Genomic DNA, 17,587 nt, shown 5'->3' with positions numbered 1-17,587 from the left:
GATGTGGCTCAAGCGGTAGCACGCATGCCGTAGCGTGCTCGCCTGGCATGTGTGCAGCCCGGGTTCGATCATCAGCACCACATACAAAGATGTTGTGTCAGCCTAAAACCAAAAACATAAATATTAAAAAAATTCTCTCTCTCTCTCTCTCTCTCTCTCTCTCTATATATATATATATATATATATATATATATACACACACACACACACACACACACACATATATATATATATATGTAGTTCTTAGTGTCCTGGGGTTGTGGCTCAGAGGTAGAACGCTCACCTAGCATGTGCGAGGCACTGGGTTCGATCCTCAGCACCACATAAAACAAAATAATGACATTGTGTCCACCTCTAACTAAAAAATAAATTAAAAAGTAGTTCTTGGGATCAGAGAAGTTTGGGAAACACCACAATTCATGATGGAGGTAACTGAACCTTTTGTCCAAAGCATGTAAGCAGTGGGTGAAGAAGAAAAGAAACTAGGGAATTAAATTTGTGCATTGAGGAATATTAGTTGACAGAGCAGAGTTAGACACCATCTGCAGATGGTCTGCAGTTTCCTGGCTCCTTGTGGAAGCTGGGAAGGTCTCTGTCCTATGCACTCAGGCTGGAACCAGCAGGGTTTTAGGCAGAGGAAGTTTGGTGAAGCTAATTAGATTTGAGAGGCCATCTCAGCTTTCCGCAAAGTTTGTGCAAGCTTCAAGACTTGACTGCCAGCCCTTCTGGCTAGCACAGGCTTGTATTCCTTGCTTGGCTCTGAAGGCCCAGATTACTCTGCATCCTACGTAATGCTGAATTTTCACTCATGTGTCTGGCAGCTCTATGGGATGTAAACCAAAATGTGTATAAACCATTTTAAGGTGTGATTAGCAAATTTTCAGTTATTCATTTTATATGGAAATAAACAACTGCTGTTTTTCTTGGTTAAAGTGTGTGTGTGTGTGTGTGTGTTGTATTAGGGATTCAGTCTAGCTTAACCACAACCTCATCCCTTTTTAAAATTTTATTTTGATATGGGGGTCTCACACTAAGTTGCTGAGGGTCTTGTTAAGTTGCTGAGGCTGGCCTTGAACTTGCCTCCTGCCTTAGCCTCCTGAGTCACTGGGATAACAGGTGTGTACTAGTATGCCAGATTCTTGGTTAAGATTCTCAAGCCATCCTAGTCCCCAATTTTTTTTTTTTAATTCATAAAATGATCTGTAATGAGGGACTGGGATAGTAGCTCAGTGGTAGAGCACTTGCCTGGCACATATGAGGCACTGGGTTCAATCCTCAGCACCACATAAAAATAAATAAATAAAATAAAGGTATTAGGTCATCTACAACTAAAAAATTTTTAAAAATCTGTTGTGAGGATTATAGGTGAATGTTAATAACAGACATAAACACTTAAAACAATATTTAATTCAACAAAATAGCAATTATTATTGGTACTTTTGCTGCTGTCATTACTCTTTATGCAATTGTCAATTCTTCTTACCTTTTCCTGTTACTTCTCCTTTCCCACCTCCCTTCCAAATGCATTATCTTCTTCTATTATCAACTCTCCTAAACTACTAATAACCAATAATGTAAAGACATAAACATCTAAATAACACTAATTTAAAATTTTAAAAAAATATTTATTTTTTAGTTTTTTTTTAGGTGGACACAATATCTTTATTTTATATTTATGTGGTGCTGAGGATCAAACCCAGTGCCTCATGCTTGCTAGGCGAGCACTATACCACTGAGCCATAATTTTTAGCCCTAAAAATTTAATTATACTTTTTATTTTACAAGAAAAAAGTACTATTTCATGCCTGGCATCTACCTGGATTTTGTCTTTACCTGGGATGCAAATATGATTTTTGAAATACAGACTCCTAAGAGCTCATCATCTGGCAGGAATGTTAGAGTAGGTATTGGTTAAGTACATGCTTCGAGATTTGCAAACAGCCTTTCATTCTCTTTGGTGGCAGGATGTGGGGTGGGGTGTGTCTCACCCCTTTACTAGTTATGGTATTTTGATAGGAAACTGTCATTTGAAGTAAAAGAGTCCTCTTTTCTTTCTTTCTTTTTTTTTTTTTTTTTTTGGTGGGGGCATTGAACCCAGGGGCACTTTACTACTGAGCCATATCCCCAGTCCTTTTTTCACTTTGAGAGAGGTTTTGCTAAGTTGCTTAGGGTCTCACTAAGTTGCTGAGGCTGGCCTCGAACTTGCAATCTTACTGCTGCAGTCTCCTGAGTCACTGGGATTACAGGTAGTTCCTTCATTTCTGAGAATCAGAAACAAGGACTTGCCTGGCTCTCTGGCTGACTGACCTCCACTGAGATGGCAAGTGAATACAGGACATGGAAGGAGACATGTAAGTAAAGATTGGGATGAGGCACTGGAAACAGAGGCTGCTGTGGAGGGAAGAAAGGGTGTTATGGTTTGGATGTGAGGTGTTCCCCAAAAGTTCATGTTTGAGACAATGCAAGAGGGTTTATGGGGGAAATGATTAGATTATAAGAGCCTTAACAAAATCAGTGAAGTAATTCCTTAATGGAGATTAATTGAGTGGTAACTGAAAGTAAGTAGGGTGTGGCTGGAGGAGGTGGGTCATTGGGGTGTGCCTTTGGGGGTATATATTTTGTATCTGGCAAGTGGAATCTTTCTCTGTCTCTGCTTTATGATCATCACGTGAGCTGCTTCCCTCCACCACACTCTTCCACCATGATGTTCTGTCTTACCTCCAGCCATTAGGAATGGAGCCAGTTGTCTATGGACTAAGACCTCTGAAACTGTGAGCCCCCAAATAAACTTTTCCTTCTCTAAAATTGTTCTTGTCAGGTCTTTTAGTCAAAGCAGTGAAAAGGATGACAAAAACAAAGGGAAACTAGTATGATTAAGAGGCAATAGGGGATTGATTGTTGGTGGGACTGTGCAAAGTGGTTGAGGACCCAGAGTCTAAAATCAAAATGCTGAGATTAATATCACATCCCTGCTCACCTTTGAGCCTGGGCAAGTATCTTGTTTATGAGTGCCCACATTTTCCTCATTATTAAAATAGTGATAGTTATATGCTCTCTTTACAGGGTGGTGTGAGAATTAAATGCTCAATAAATATTGCCCCACTTTACTTCCATGAAATATGTCTAGGATGATGATTGTTGTGTTCGTTATAGTTAGCCATGAGAGATAGCACAGGAAGGGGCCATGTGACCTGGCTACATGAGGGACACAGGCAACACATTGCTGTTCCACAGCTCTTTGTTCTGCCTCCAAGAGAGCAGGAACGTTATTTGCCTTGCTCTAGCTGCCCACAACAGCTAGAATAGGCTCACATTGCAAAAACTCAGCAGATACTTCTCAAATGGATAAGGAATTAATGCACACCCAGAATGTATCTAAATCCTTTATTCATCAGATAAACTCCTACTACTTTTTTTTTAAATTATTTTAGTCGTAGATGGACAATTTGTTTATTTATTTTATAGAGTGCTGAGGATCAAACCCAGTGCCTCACACATGCAAGGTAAGCACTGTACTGCTAAGCCACAACCCCAGCCACACTTCTTAAAGACTTATTTCAAGTCCTTTCAATCTATCTTGGCTTATTCCTCCAGAATCCAAAGAAAATTTAGGCACAGTCTCTGCCTTTATGTATCAGTACATCTTACATATCACTTTTATTTAAATTTCCTTATTTGTCTTTCCCATTACACAGGAGAAATGACAAAGGCAAGGATTGACTATTTTAACCTTTGGTAAAAGAATACCATGCAAGGGATTAATTTACACTTTTATTTCTGCTTGGAGAGACCTTGACAATGTGTTATTAAGAGACAAAAGCTATAGTCTCTTAATAGTCTCTTAGGAGATAGCAGGCAGAAATCCTGGGATATGGAGTTTGGGATCCATGGCAGACTTTCTAATCCTGTTGCCAAGGAAGGACCTTTGGTGTCTAAGGGTCAAGACAGAACTTCTTTTGGTAGTCATTTTAGCTGAGGGCATAAAAGGACCTATTGTCTGGGAGAGGAATGAAAATAGCACTTTTGTATTTTATGGATGAAATGCAGAGTGGGCTGGCCTCTAGTTTTGAGGTTTGTAAAGTTCCAACATCTGACTGGTCTGAGTGCAGCATCCCAGAACTGAAGGCAGAGCTTGAGGGAGAATGGTTGTATGTGACAGAAAGCACTGAGTGCTAAATGCTACAGATGCTAAGATCCAGAAGGGCATTTTCAGTTGATTATGGCATTAAGAGAATGGTCTCTCGTGAAGCCACCCTCCATCAAAGTAACTATTAGCCAGTGCAGTGAGCACTCTGCAGCAGCTACAGGGCCAGGCTGGCAGTGGGAGGGCAACTTCCAACAGCAACACTACACTGCATCAAGGAATAGCAGTGGATGCTACCAGAACTGAGCTTGAAGTAAAAGTCAAATGGACCTCCAAATTGAATAGTGTTCCCCCTTTAGTGTTCTCAGGATACTTAAGAAACTTAGAAGAGAAAGGGATCTCAAGAGAGTGTCACCAGATTCTCCACTAATCTAATATGAAGAGACAAGACATTTTTCATTTAATTAGAAAAACTGAATATATCATCATAGCTTACATCATAGCTTCAACAGAAGTGCTTTGGTTTCTCCCATATTGCTTGGGATATGGTGTGATGGGATTATAAAGTGATCAATATGAGCAATAATGGTGGAATGTGATGGACATCATTATCCAAAGTATATGTATGAAGGCACGAATTGGCATGAATATACTTTGTATACAACCAGAGAAATGAAAAGTTGTGCTCTATATGTGTAATAGGAATTGTAATACATTCTGCTGTCATTTGTTGAAAAAAATCAATAAAAATAAAATTAAAAAATAAAGTGTGATCAATATGGTTTCCACAAATCGGGTTGGGAACCTACTTAGTCCTCCTTTTATATTCCTCAGGGCATAGAAACAGGTTATTAAAGTAGAAAGACTACATTTTATAGTGTATTCTAGATACATGCTGCCAATCTACCTGCACCCCACCAGACCATGATTAAAGATGAGGACAGGTTTATATTGAATGCCCAAATTACTATCATTTAAACTTCATCTCATCTGAGAACAGGAAGTCATGTCTTTTATGAGGCTTCTCTGTATAAAGTAGGTCTTTCCTCCTCCTGGTCATTCACATGTTCCACAAATCCATACTGCTGTAGCCACCCCCATGGTTCTAGATTGCTCATCAGAGCTCAACTACCTCACCTCCTTCGAACCCAGGGTTGATTTTATCAACCTGTCATGGTCTCAGGGGAAAAGGAAGGGCTTTTCTTCTTTTTACTAAATGTTCTCAAGGGTATATACAGACCCTTCCTTTAATTTCCCACAGCATAATGAGGTCCAGGCTATAATATTTAGCAAAATTTTACAGAACATGTAAGGATATAAGAAAGGGAGTTATAAAACTGACAAATTTAAAAATGACTTCCAATTCTGAATGCTTCAGTCCCCAGGCCAAGTCACAGGCTATCATAAGATCTTGAAGGATGCCTCTCTGCCTAGTTCCCAAGAATAGGTTTCCTGGCAGGGTTTGCTTTCTTCTCCCTTTGGGGGTGACCTCCAGTGAGTTAGTTCACTCTACTAAAAGGTCCAACTCTCCAGTATCCCCAGGAGAAGCCACATTTCTCCCTCTAGTTTCTCTAGTCTCAGTCCTGCCTCTCCTATTCTCATTTCCTGCCCACTTCCTCTGGGGTAACTCCAGTCTTCCCTCATTCGTGGGGTCTGCCCTGTCTCTGCGGCTTCTGAGGGACTTCCACATTAAAACAACATTTCCAATGGGGCACGTTCTCCAAAGTCTGCATTTGAGTATTACTACATGTGAGATAATAGTAGGCCATCTTTTTTGCACAAGGAGGCCTCGTCCAGCACTTCATCCAGCATGAACTCAAAATCAGAACCGTAGTTTCCCTTATAGTCCTAAAGTCTTCACCTCCAATCTCCTGTAAGAAGGCATTTCAACAGGAGCCACAAGCATTTCCTCTAAAATAAATAATACTGTACAGGCTGGGGTAGTCTACATCCACACTGGAAACATTTCTCCAAAGGCAAATTAGCTGTAGGATGTATCTATGACCAAAATAAATATAATTTTTAATGTTATTATGCAGAGAAGTTTACCTCTTTGGAGATGTAGCTGTCAAACATGCGTAACTAACTTGGCCCACTTAGATAATTTCCCTAAACCAATTATAAATCTGCTTCAAGATGAATAAAATTTCCATCTCATGCAAAAACTACTAAAATTACAACTTTGAGCCACAGTCCTCAGCCCAAACTTCAAAAATCTCAGGCCCATTTTCAGCCAGGGTTCTAGTTAGAAGCGCTGTATGACTATCTACCCTAGCACTCTCTGTTTTTCTTAAGGGTAAGTCTAACCTCTAAGATAAGGACAGAAAGAAAATTGTGGACTTCTTCCTAGAGGGCATAACCTTTTCCCTACCACATAAATATGGAACTAATTTTGATTTCTTTTTGTTGAACTATAGATACCTGGCTTGTTAACAATAATTCAAAAAGACTTTTAAAAGGTTAAAGAATTGTTAGCCAAATTGTGAAATTGTGATTCTTTAGGGATTCAATTTCTGTAGTCATAGGTCATGCAGATTTAAATGAACTTGGAGGTGTATATTTTAGAGGGTGTAGGTTGTGGAGACTGTCAATTCTGATAAATTGAAACAAAAGTTGGATTTTTCTCAATACATTTCTGAATAGACTTTAGAATTTTACAATTAACCACAGCTGGCACGTGCTCACGTTTATTTCCATTTAAATTGGCCATTAGCTCAAACAATAAAAATAGATTTTTGCCTATCATAAACTTAAAAATTACCAATGGGGAATGACATTTCAATTCTTAAAATACAATTGGATATATAGTAGACAGAAAGGAGGCAAAGATAAATTTCTGTTTTCTTTTCTTGCCTCCAGTTCTATTTGTTCAAGTATTTATTGACTTCTATGTGCCAGGAACTATGCTGAGTCCTGCAGTTGCTAGCAAGATGAAAGCTCTAGTTTCTCTAGTCTCAGTCCTGCCTCTCCTACATGTCTTTTGTCACCTGGCCAGGATAGATGGAGATGAGAGAGGAGGCAGGAAAATGTTCACTAAAATATTATAATAAAAAGACTTCTCAGGGGGCTGGGGATGTGGCTCAAGCCGTAACAGGCTTGTCTGGCATGCGTGGGGCGCTGGGTTCCATCCTCAGCACCACTTAAAAATAAAGATGTTGTGTCCGCCGAAAAACTGAAAAATAAATATTAAAAAATTCTCTTCTCTCTCTCTCTCTCTCTCTCTCTCTCTCTCTCTCTCTCTCTCTCAAAAAAAAAGACTCTTCTCAGATGATAGCAGAAGTATGGTGGAAGCACACAGAAGAGCAGGTAACGCTACCCACAAGGCTTCTAAGAGAAGCTGCATTCGAAGTGGACCTTCAAAGGTGAATAGAAGGTCATGAAAAGAAGGGGAGAGGAATTAAGTATTTATCTGATGTTTGTCTTCCTACCAGATCAACTTCAAGTCTTGCGTAGATAGAAAATGGGTCTTGCTCAGTTCCCTATTCCTGACATCCAGCTCAGCACTTGGAACGCTCAGGTATTTTAAAATACTTGTTGACCAACAGATTGAATGGTATTTCAGGCGAAAAGAAGCACATATACAATAACAAAATAACACAATTATTTTTCCTGACTGTGCTTATAATCTTTGTCCTATTAGCTTCTACAAAGGAAAGAAATACATCTTAAAAGAATTTAAAAAGGACAGGCCTTGTAGAGAAACCAGAAGACCTGCATTCTAGTTCCAGCCCTGTTATTAACTAGCTACATGGCTTTAAATAAATGTTTAGTCTATATATCCTTAGTTTCCTTGCTTATAAAATAGTCTTTTAAGGGTATACTGTTGCAAGAAAAAAGGAAAGAATGAGGGGGGAGGAAGAGAAGACTAATAGAAGAGAAAAATATTGCACTGATTTTTTTCTTATTTTTCTAAATTCGAAATTAATACTTGCATCCCAGCTTTAAGTTGGCAGACTTCATCCATACAATCACTTCATCAAAATTGTAACACTGACAAAAAGATATTAAAAATGTTCAGGAAAGGAACTCCCCTTGGATCAGAAACTGATTAAATGAGAAACCAGATCAATGACCTGTGGCTGTTGCTCTTGGTCTTGAGTAGCCCTTAGGTGGGGCCTTGGTCTCTCTAGCAAAAGAGGTAGACAGGAAGATAAATTTGAATGAAAAGATAAGCAGAAAGGAGATTATAGAGACTTTATCATTAATTTAATGCAGGCATCTAAAAAATGCTTTTGGGTCACAGATCTCATTGGCAATAGAGGGACGACTATAGATCCCTTCTCAGTATATACTACACTTAAATGTATAAAATAAAATACATAATATTATAAAATCAATTATATTGAAATACAGTTATCAAAATGTTAAAATATTGTGATGCAATAGCAGACAAATAAGAGCTGACTGCTGCTTTACATTATTTTTGAGATCTGCCATAATTATAATATAATATGAAAATATTTATAGTTTCTATTGGTGAAAATGTCACAGGCACTGCCAATACTACTGTGGTTTGTTGTCTATATCCGGATTGTGGAAAATATATCAGTTAGAGGGTTAGTGAAAACTAAAATGTAACTGTAATGTTAGTGAAAATAAAATTGTGATTGTCCAAGTTCATAGATTCTCTTAAATTCTATTCATAGTCTCATAGGTTAAAAAAACTCTGGTCTAACAGAATTTCTGGAAAATTACCCAAGAACAGATGAGATGCAATTTTCGACTTTTCAAAACTGAGATTAGATATTATGCTTCAAATTTTAAAAGTTCACTTAATACTAGCAAATAAAAAAAGAAAGAAATATACCTTGAAACATAGAGTAAGACGTTAGAATATTAGAGATAAAGAGAAAATCCTAAAAACCAGACAAGTAGAAAGACAGATAACCTACAAAAGAAGAAAAATGAGAAACATTCGATATCTAATTAGCAAATTCTATGCAAGAAAACAATAAATACTTTTAAAATGCTGAGGGAAAATTTACTTTGAATCTATAATTCTACAGATAACCAAATTTATCTTTAGTTTAAATGAAGTGAGAGTAAATTAATATTTTTGGATATTTAGATACATAACAATTAGCACTTAGGAACTAAAAATAAATTCTAGTGAGAAAAAAAAATAGTATAGAAGGAAATGTTAGAATGCCAGTATAATATATCCTAGCTGGAAAAAATTATGTAGCATAGTAGTATATAAAGTGAAAGGTGAAAGGTGAAGGGGCTCTGCTTCATCCCTTTATTGTGTATTCCCACATAGCTTTTTCAATGATTATGTAAACAAGTACACAATTACGTATACATGCAATACCTTTTATTATTTAAGCAAAAATTTGCTCTGTATAAAAGAGCTTGTGCTCTTTTCCCCTTTCAATATAACATCATGAACACCTTCAATACTGGCATACCTTACTATTTCTAATATCTATATTCCATAACATGAATGTATCATAATTTATATATGTCCATTTACTATGGACATTTAGATTTTTACATTTTTTTCTCTTATAAAAATGCTTGGAAACAAAACAATGCTTGGTAAATTTTTTTTTGTCTTCATTTCTGTAGAACAATGACCTAGAATTAGGATTACTGGATCATAGGATATGTACCTTTAAAATATTGATAGATCCTGCCAACATAATTCTAATAATATTGCTAACTTACGGGTAGACTCAAAGAATATAATATGCAGTATTTCAAAGAAGGAACTCTGCACACATGAGAATAGACACAGAATTTGGTCGAGTTTTTTTTTTTTTTTTTAAGAAAGAGAGAAAATTTCCATTATTTTGAGTACATAAGACAGATGGCTTTGTCCTCCAGACCATGTGGAAGATAGTTTCTCCAAAAGATTACATACTAATCTTAAGAGATTTAATATGCAAGGAAGTCTTGTTCAGTTAGGTCTTATTCTGTTAACATCAGATTATCAAATAAATTCTTCAGATAATTTTATCTTTACAAGATTATCTCAATGAGAAATACTTCTACCTTTGTACTTGATTCTAACCATAATGCAACACTGATTTATACCATGAAATTGAAAATATCCTTGATAAAAGTATCTGCATCATCTTAGAATTTGTAATATGCAGTCATATGACTTACGAGCATGTTTAGACATGTATTTAAGATGTTATGAAAACATATTGAAAATTTTAGAAAAAATATAAAGCATTCATTATTTGAATCTTCAAATGAAAATATAACTATAGAGGGTTAATTACAAAGATACATTTTCAAATTTTTTTTGCAAATACTTGAGTATACCTATATAGTAGATACTGGGCTAGGCACTAAAAACATTGCATTGATTTTGGAGGAAACTGTAGTTTTGAAGAAGTTAATGATTTGCATTTATATCAGTTCTCTAAAATATTTTAAGCAAAAATATATATCCATTTTGCAAATGGATAGTGTAAATTGTAGAGACAAACAATAGCATTTATTTTAAAGTGTTATATTGACAATATAGTATGAGAACCATCTGCCACACACACACATAAAAAAAAATGCAAGAGATGCTCTCTGCCTTCAAAGTATCTTTTACCTTCAAAGCAGCTTTTTTTAATTACCAGAGTTCTAAAAAATGTTGAATGAAAGCAGTAGAACCCTCACAAAGAATATAAACATGCCTGTTCTACATACATGTCATTCATGGTTTCCCAAAGTAAATGTGAAATGTTAGAAAAATGAGGCATCTGATCAAAGAAGGTCACAGAGGTGTAGCAATAAGAACAGAGAGGACATAGCTAAGTCCCAGAAATGTTTAAGAATTACAATATGGTCAACAAGTAGCACATTATAGCTACAATTGTGAGTGGATTCAAACAATGCAATTTAAAAGGGGAACAGGCAGAACATATTTTGTATTATCTACAAAAATAATTATCATTTATTAGAAATAATAACATTAAGGATAATTGAAACCCAAAGTGGATGAGAAGATAATCAGAATTTATCTATTTTCCATGAATTCAAGGGTCCAGGCCCAAGTAAATTACATCAGTTATATATCATAGAACTATAAGAACTTGCAGATATTGTGGAACTCTAGGGTTTATGGATAGTTTCTGTTCCTGGACAGTTTGAGAGGACAGAAACTTGAGGTTAGGATAATATTGCCATAATATGGACCCCCCGAACAAAAATAAAAGATCATTGCTAGAAACTACAGACTGGAGTGATAAATCAAAAATTCTATACTGGAGGCATTAATTTGTTCCCTCAAAATATAGTAGTTCCACACTTGTGTGCTAGGTGCTGAGGGAAAATAAAATGATGAGAAATAGCGCATAGATTCTTCATGAGAAGACCTGAGATATTTCAGAAAGTAAAACAAACAAAAAAAATAGCAAATAAATAAGAAAATTTAAGTTGTAAGTATTCTTGAGTCCTGCTTTTTAAAGAGTATAATGTTTTATATTTTTTCTCTATAAAGGCTTTCATTTATTTATTTTTTAAATATTAAATGTGTTCTATGTACAAGAACTGTGGTATGTGGTACAGAAGGTAATGAGGATGAATCAGATGTATATCTTGTCTTCAGTGAACTTATGATAAGAGGAAAGTTTATTAAAAATACAAAGTTATGTGATGATGATCAGCTTATATTAGTTCATTCGTAACAGGCTATCAAGTTGCATATTTAGTCACTTTAAACAGGAAGATAACACAGTCCAAAAGGGTGAAAAAGAATCAGTTGAGAAGATTAGTTGGTTGTGTTACAGGTAGGCTGATGGTGGGAATTGATGTTTGTGGCTGAGACAGTGCTAAATCTCATTTCATCTTCCATTTAAGGGTTCAGAGAAAGACTACATTTCCTGGTTTTCTTTGAAGATAGATTGAGGTTAAGTGACTAGGTTCTGGAATGAGATATCAAGCAGAAGTAATGTACATACCACTTCAACACTGGCCTTTAAAAGTAAAAACAATTATCAATATCTATTAAAGTTAAACATATGGTTGTGCCATGAACTAAAAACTTCATTCTTAGATGTATGCACAAGACAAACAAGATAGATACATTTTCTATTTTTTCACCTACAAAAGACTAAAGATCATTGCTGGTTTATTCATAATAGCCCCAAACCTGAAACAACTCAAATGTCCTAAAACGTAAAAATTGTGCTGGATTCATACAATAGAGTTTTACACAGCAATAAAAACAAATGACTGACGGCATACAGTAACATACATTAATTTTGTGTGAAGGAAGCTAGATACACACAAAATTCAGTTTATGCTTCCATTAATATAAATTATAAAATCAGGCAAAATGAAGCAATGGGTTAGAAGACAGAATAATGGTTGTATAATATGGGGATGTGCAAAAGAGAAACTTCAGGGCTGAAGAAAAGTCTCTGTTTCTATTTGAATAGTAGTTTTAGGAAATGAAAGGAAATGAAAAAAATCAGTCTGTACACTTACATTTTGTGTATGCTACTGTGTACAACAACTAAAAAATTATGCATGCACACAAAAAGATCAAGCAAGGAAAAAAAAAGAGTGATCCATTAAAGGTCAATAAAGATGGAGGCCTTATACTGGAATCACTATTTAGAGGAAAGTTGCCTAGAAGAGCTGACCAAACTTCTTTGGACTTAATGTAAATAAAAACACCAATCCTTTCTTATCTTAAGCTCTCTGAGATTTAGGGTGCATTTAGTATCTCAGCACAGCCTAACCTTTCTTGGCTAATATTCTATTCATATCCTACAATCTGTCAGGGCTGGTTTTGGCAGTACATCAAGGGAGACTATCTCTCACAGACTAAGTGACACAAAAAACAAATATATAATGAATGCCTAAATCACAATGTCAATTCAGTGAGTGACAAGGAGGAAAAAACCCCACAATTCTCATAAACTTGGGTATCTGGTACCATGATCTAGTTCCCCTTTCCCACTTCAGACAGACCAGCCTGGGAAGTCAAACCATAAGGAAAGTCTGTTTAATGCACCTGATCTTAGAGTATTACATTCGTCAAATGTTTAGCTGGGCGTGGTGTCACATGCCTGTAATCCCAGATGAGGGAGGCTGAGGCAGGAAGATCGCAAGTTTAAAGCCAGCCTCAGTAATTTAGTGAGACCCTAAGCAACTCAGTGAGACCCTGTCTCTAAATAAAAATACAAAGAAGAGTTGAGAATGTGGTTAATTCCCCCTGGGTTCAATCCCCAGTACTTAAAAAAAAAAGTTTTAAGGACATCCTTCCAAGAAAGCCCAAAACTCTGTTACATAATGGTGATAGTCAGTAAGTCTAGAATATGGAGGTCCTTGGGTGATAGTTCTCACTCCCAAGTCTTGCCTGAATTGTCCCAGTGGTTCTTCCTCCTCCTCCTCCTTCTTTCTTCTTTTTTTCTTGATTATAATTCCTTCAGCACACTTTTCTTCTTTAGACAGGTTATTGAAAAAGTCTGACTTTTTAGACAGATGTAGCTGGCTTCTGAGGCACTCTTTTTATATATCTCCTCTTACCTATTTTGATTTTAAATTTTTTCCTCTAAAATAATAATCAAGAACATCAAATAAAGACACTGAAAATTCTATGAAGTATACTTGAATATTTTATAAGATTATTTGAGATGATTTTGTGCAACCCTTGAAGGCTTGAAGTGAAGAAATTATTATCAGAGGCTAGAGAAAAAGGGATCTTTGTTATGTAGTAGAAAAAAGTTTGCTAACATTGTTGCCTGCTGAAATGTGGAAAAGAAAACATATCTAAGAAACTGGCACATTTGGTTAAGGAAATTTCCAGGTACAATATTGAAAATGCCAACTGATTTTTTAATACTATGTATGATTAAATAGAGAGAAATGAGATACAAAAGAAACCATTCACTTTTAAAGCATAATTTGGATAAAATATCAAGAATTTAGGATCTTTGGGTTAAAAAATAACTGATTTTTATTCCCAGCATCTACATTGTAAAAGATTCTGAAATTAATGCATTACTTTAAGGACAAATTTAAATCCAGGATATACTCTAAGACCCTTTGTTAAGACTTGAAAAAATTAAAACTGTTCTTCCTAGAACCTTTAGTCACACAAGAGGCTTTCTGAGTATATCAAAGGCATTTTCATAAGATTCTTGGCTCTAAACCAAAAATAGAAAATATATGTCTCAGAGATTTATGGGTGTGGCTGCTTTCTAATGATGTGTATTATAGTTTGATATATAAGAAGTCCCTAAGTTTTAAAGAGAATTGTATCAGCAGAGGTACTGCCTGTTTGGATTGGAAGGGCATATCTTTCAGTACACCAGCTTTCTATGTTTATGTGATAAACATTTATATTTACATCTTAAAAACTGAATAGAATGTTTTAAATGAGATGAGGTGTGAAAAAACCCTAAAGTTATATTGTAACAAAAAGAGTCTCATATGTAGCTATTTTGTAAAGTTTGTCTATTTTCAACAAAGGGAGTATGTTGAATGTTAGTGGGATTAAGTGTTATACTGAAGTATGAGTAATAGTTTCTTACTGTGCTTGTAACTGGTACAGATTTCTACAATGGTTGCATGTAGATCTGAACAAATACAGTGTTATGAAGTCTTCTGCCTATGATCTTAAGAACTCTTCATTCTTTTTCAATGATATCTTCAAAGCCAGAATATTACAAGAGCAACAAATTTTTGCTTAGCATCTCTTCAAACTTCAAATCCACCGCACATTGACAGATTTGTTTCTTTCTCTCACTGTACATCTTTGGAGAAACCCCTTTATTCACCTTGTTGAGGAACTCTAAGACTTTTTTTCTTAATTTAAAAAAGAAACAATGAAGGTCCAAGGCAGTATCTAATGAATCCACTGTCATAGCCAGTATTAAAGAATAAGTGGGCTATGTAGATTAATGTTGAATGTTACCCTTAAACTTAATGGTGGCATGATGAGATGTCTTTCTTTTGAAAAATAGCCTGATATTATATATTATATTATATATCATAAAAATAAATTCACAGATGTAAACTCCTGGTGTACTGAAAACTGCTCTATTTTCCTGCTCTGAGAAGGATCCTTAGAGTTTTCCTGAAATTGACTCTTTGCTACTCAATTTATCAGCACTGCCATCCTTGGCATCATTGATAACAATAATTCTGGTCTTTTCAGATTAAGTTTCCAGTCTCCATTTAACACTTTATTAAAAGAAAACTCCTGCTTTTAATTATAATTTTAAAATTTCCTTAATTATTGGTGTATATTTGCTATATTCATATTTTCAGTCCTGAGAATTGAACCCAGGGCTTCAGGCAAGCTCTTTGCTATTGAGACCCTACCCCTATACCTAAAATGCTATTTTTATAGTACTGAACATCCCAACATTGCTTGTATTTGATATTTTACTTTAAATGCCTGTCATGAGTCTTGGAGATTATGTGTAATGCATTTTATTTCTTCTAATTTAAATGTAGGATATTATTTATTATTTTCTTATGGACCATCAGGTTTTCAGAAATGCATTATTGAACTGATTATCAAAGTTAAGTAACATAAAATTTCATTGCTATTCCTGTAATTCTCAATTTTTGAATTGGAAATCTTTAAAATAAATGAATTATCTTGTTCATATTCTGCCATTGTATATTGGGTGTATTGTTGCATCTGGTCCTGAGGAAGACCATGGACTTTGAAGAGGAGGTGATAACTGCATGGTTCTTAAGGCTGCCTCTCATGGGAAGGGAAAGTATGCTTATTGGTGAGAAGAATGATGTGCTTAGATGTTTGGGTAATTGGAGCCATAGAACTATGGCAGCCTCTGCTAGTTGCCAGAATATCTCCATTTTGCTCAGTAACAAACCCCAAAATGTTAGTTGTGCATTTGTTTCATCAATAAAAACTACTAAATTTCCTAGCATCTCTTCCAATGAAGGTGGTTATGTTACTAAACTTTGGCCATGGGATGTTTGGATATACTGAGAATTTTCTTAAAAAGAAGTTTGTCTTTTCCCCTTTCTCTGATGTTTCTGGCTAGCATTTAGATGTCATGCCAGGTGATGTGGTCATTTTATAAGTCAGGGTGGAAATCACAAGTTACAGTTGGCAGAGCAACTTGTTGGAAAGAGTTTGGGACTCTTGATGGCTGTGGAGTCACCATCTCAGCCCAGCACCACCTATGTTTACCTGAGAGAGACACTTTTATCTTTTTGCCATTACTTGGGGCTTTTCATCTGATTTCTCCTCTTTTATTTCCTTCAAACAACTTATTTTATCTTATCTGGTTTAGTTTTCTTGCATATTGTCTTACTTCTTCCTCTAGAATAAACGTTTCATCTTGTTTACATCTGTCTCTCCAGGATTTGGAATAGTGTTTAGAAATAGTAAAGGCTTAGGAAATATTTGTAGAATGAATGAAGATTAGATTAGAAGGGACTGCTCTAAAGGTAGTAAGTTCCTGCTTAAGAAACGGTAGAATTTAGAATTCTAAAGAAACTGGAAATTATTACAGATGAGGAAACTGATGTGACTCTTAGGCCACACAGGTCCCTTGTCATGTCAATCCGTTGTTTTTCAGGCTGTCTATCCAGATGAGTTGTAACACATCTCTACTATTGATTGATAAGCACCCATCAAAGATGCTGTAGATAGGATTGCTTGGTGGCTTAGGATTTGCAGAGGATGACCTACTGCCCTTTCCCCACAGGTAGGTGTAGGAACATTGCAAACAGATTTTTCAAGCCTTCCCATGCACCTGTGAATTTAGAAAGTCCAGCAGGCAGTCTTAGCAATTATTACCTGGCACTGTCTGGAGGGAACTGGCAGTTTTGCAGAGGATGTTTATCCCAGGTGTTCCTCTGGCAAATCTCTCTACCAACTCCCAACAAAGTCATGAAATCCCTTTGTTCCACTACCCTCAGCGTAACTTGGCCGGGCTCTGAGAGGACAGAGACCGAGTACGATTTAATCAATTAACCTACTATGGTGCTCCCGCCAGCGCGGCTACACTCCAGCGAGGGGGTAGGGAGGCCTGGGGCGTCTATCAACAGCGCTCCCAGCATAGGAAGCGCGCGCTCTTGGAGGAAGGCCCGGGCCAGCGCCGGGCTCCGGGGACAGCGCACGCCACGGCGGCGAGAGCGCGCCCCGGCAGAGGCCTGGCGGAGGCCCGCCGCAGGGAGCGCGCACGCTTCGCCTCTCCCCGCCTTCCCTGTGCGTGCCCCGCCCCCTCGAGCTGCTATACGCCGATCGCCCAACATCCGAGGACTTTGGCCCAGAGTAACCCAGCTCGCGTCACCTTTACCCTCCATTCTGCACCTCTAGCTGCCCGCCCCGCGAGAGGGCGGCGGTTGGGCGCCCGTGCCGCTCGGTCCCGAGCCCCAGCTGTCCCCCTCCCGGCCCCTCCGCGCTTCTCCTCGTCATGGCGGCCCTCAGCAAGTCCATCCCTCATAACTGCTACGAGATCGGCCACACTTGGCACCCTTCCTGCCGGGTCTCCTTCCTGCAGGTCACTTGGGGCGCCCTGGAGGAGTCCCTGAAGATCTATGCCCCCCTGTACTTGGTGAGAC

General features: G+C 37.0%; 1 protein-coding gene across 9 annotated transcripts in view; it reads left to right on the top strand.

The window, feature by feature from the left end:
- The first annotated feature begins 2,136 nt into the window (after positions 1–2,136).
- Positions 2,137–17,587, top strand: part of Tmem135 (transmembrane protein 135) — a 271,986-nt gene continuing 256,535 nt past the window's right edge. For 8 of the 9 annotated variants that reach the window (XM_058577358.1, XM_046439336.2, XM_046439335.2 and 5 more), the window contains exon 1: positions 17,248–17,580. In XM_058577358.1, the coding sequence (XP_058433341.1) occupies positions 17,440–17,580 (141 nt within the window). In that variant the 5' untranslated portion in view covers positions 17,248–17,439. Of the gene's footprint in view, positions 2,352–7,340; positions 7,447–17,247; positions 17,581–17,587 lie in introns of those variants that run through there. The other variant, XM_046439331.2, reaches the window with a different exon arrangement.

Source organism: Marmota monax, unplaced genomic scaffold (genome assembly GCF_021218885.2).
Source record: "Marmota monax isolate L192 unplaced genomic scaffold, Marmota_monax_Labrador192_F-V1.1 WCK01_AAM20220418_F8-fsc00096, whole genome shotgun sequence".
In the NCBI taxonomy this organism is placed as follows: Eukaryota; Metazoa; Chordata; class Mammalia; order Rodentia; family Sciuridae; genus Marmota; species Marmota monax.
The sequence above is the reverse complement of the archived record's forward strand: the minus strand, read 5'-3'. Positions and strand labels throughout refer to the sequence as shown.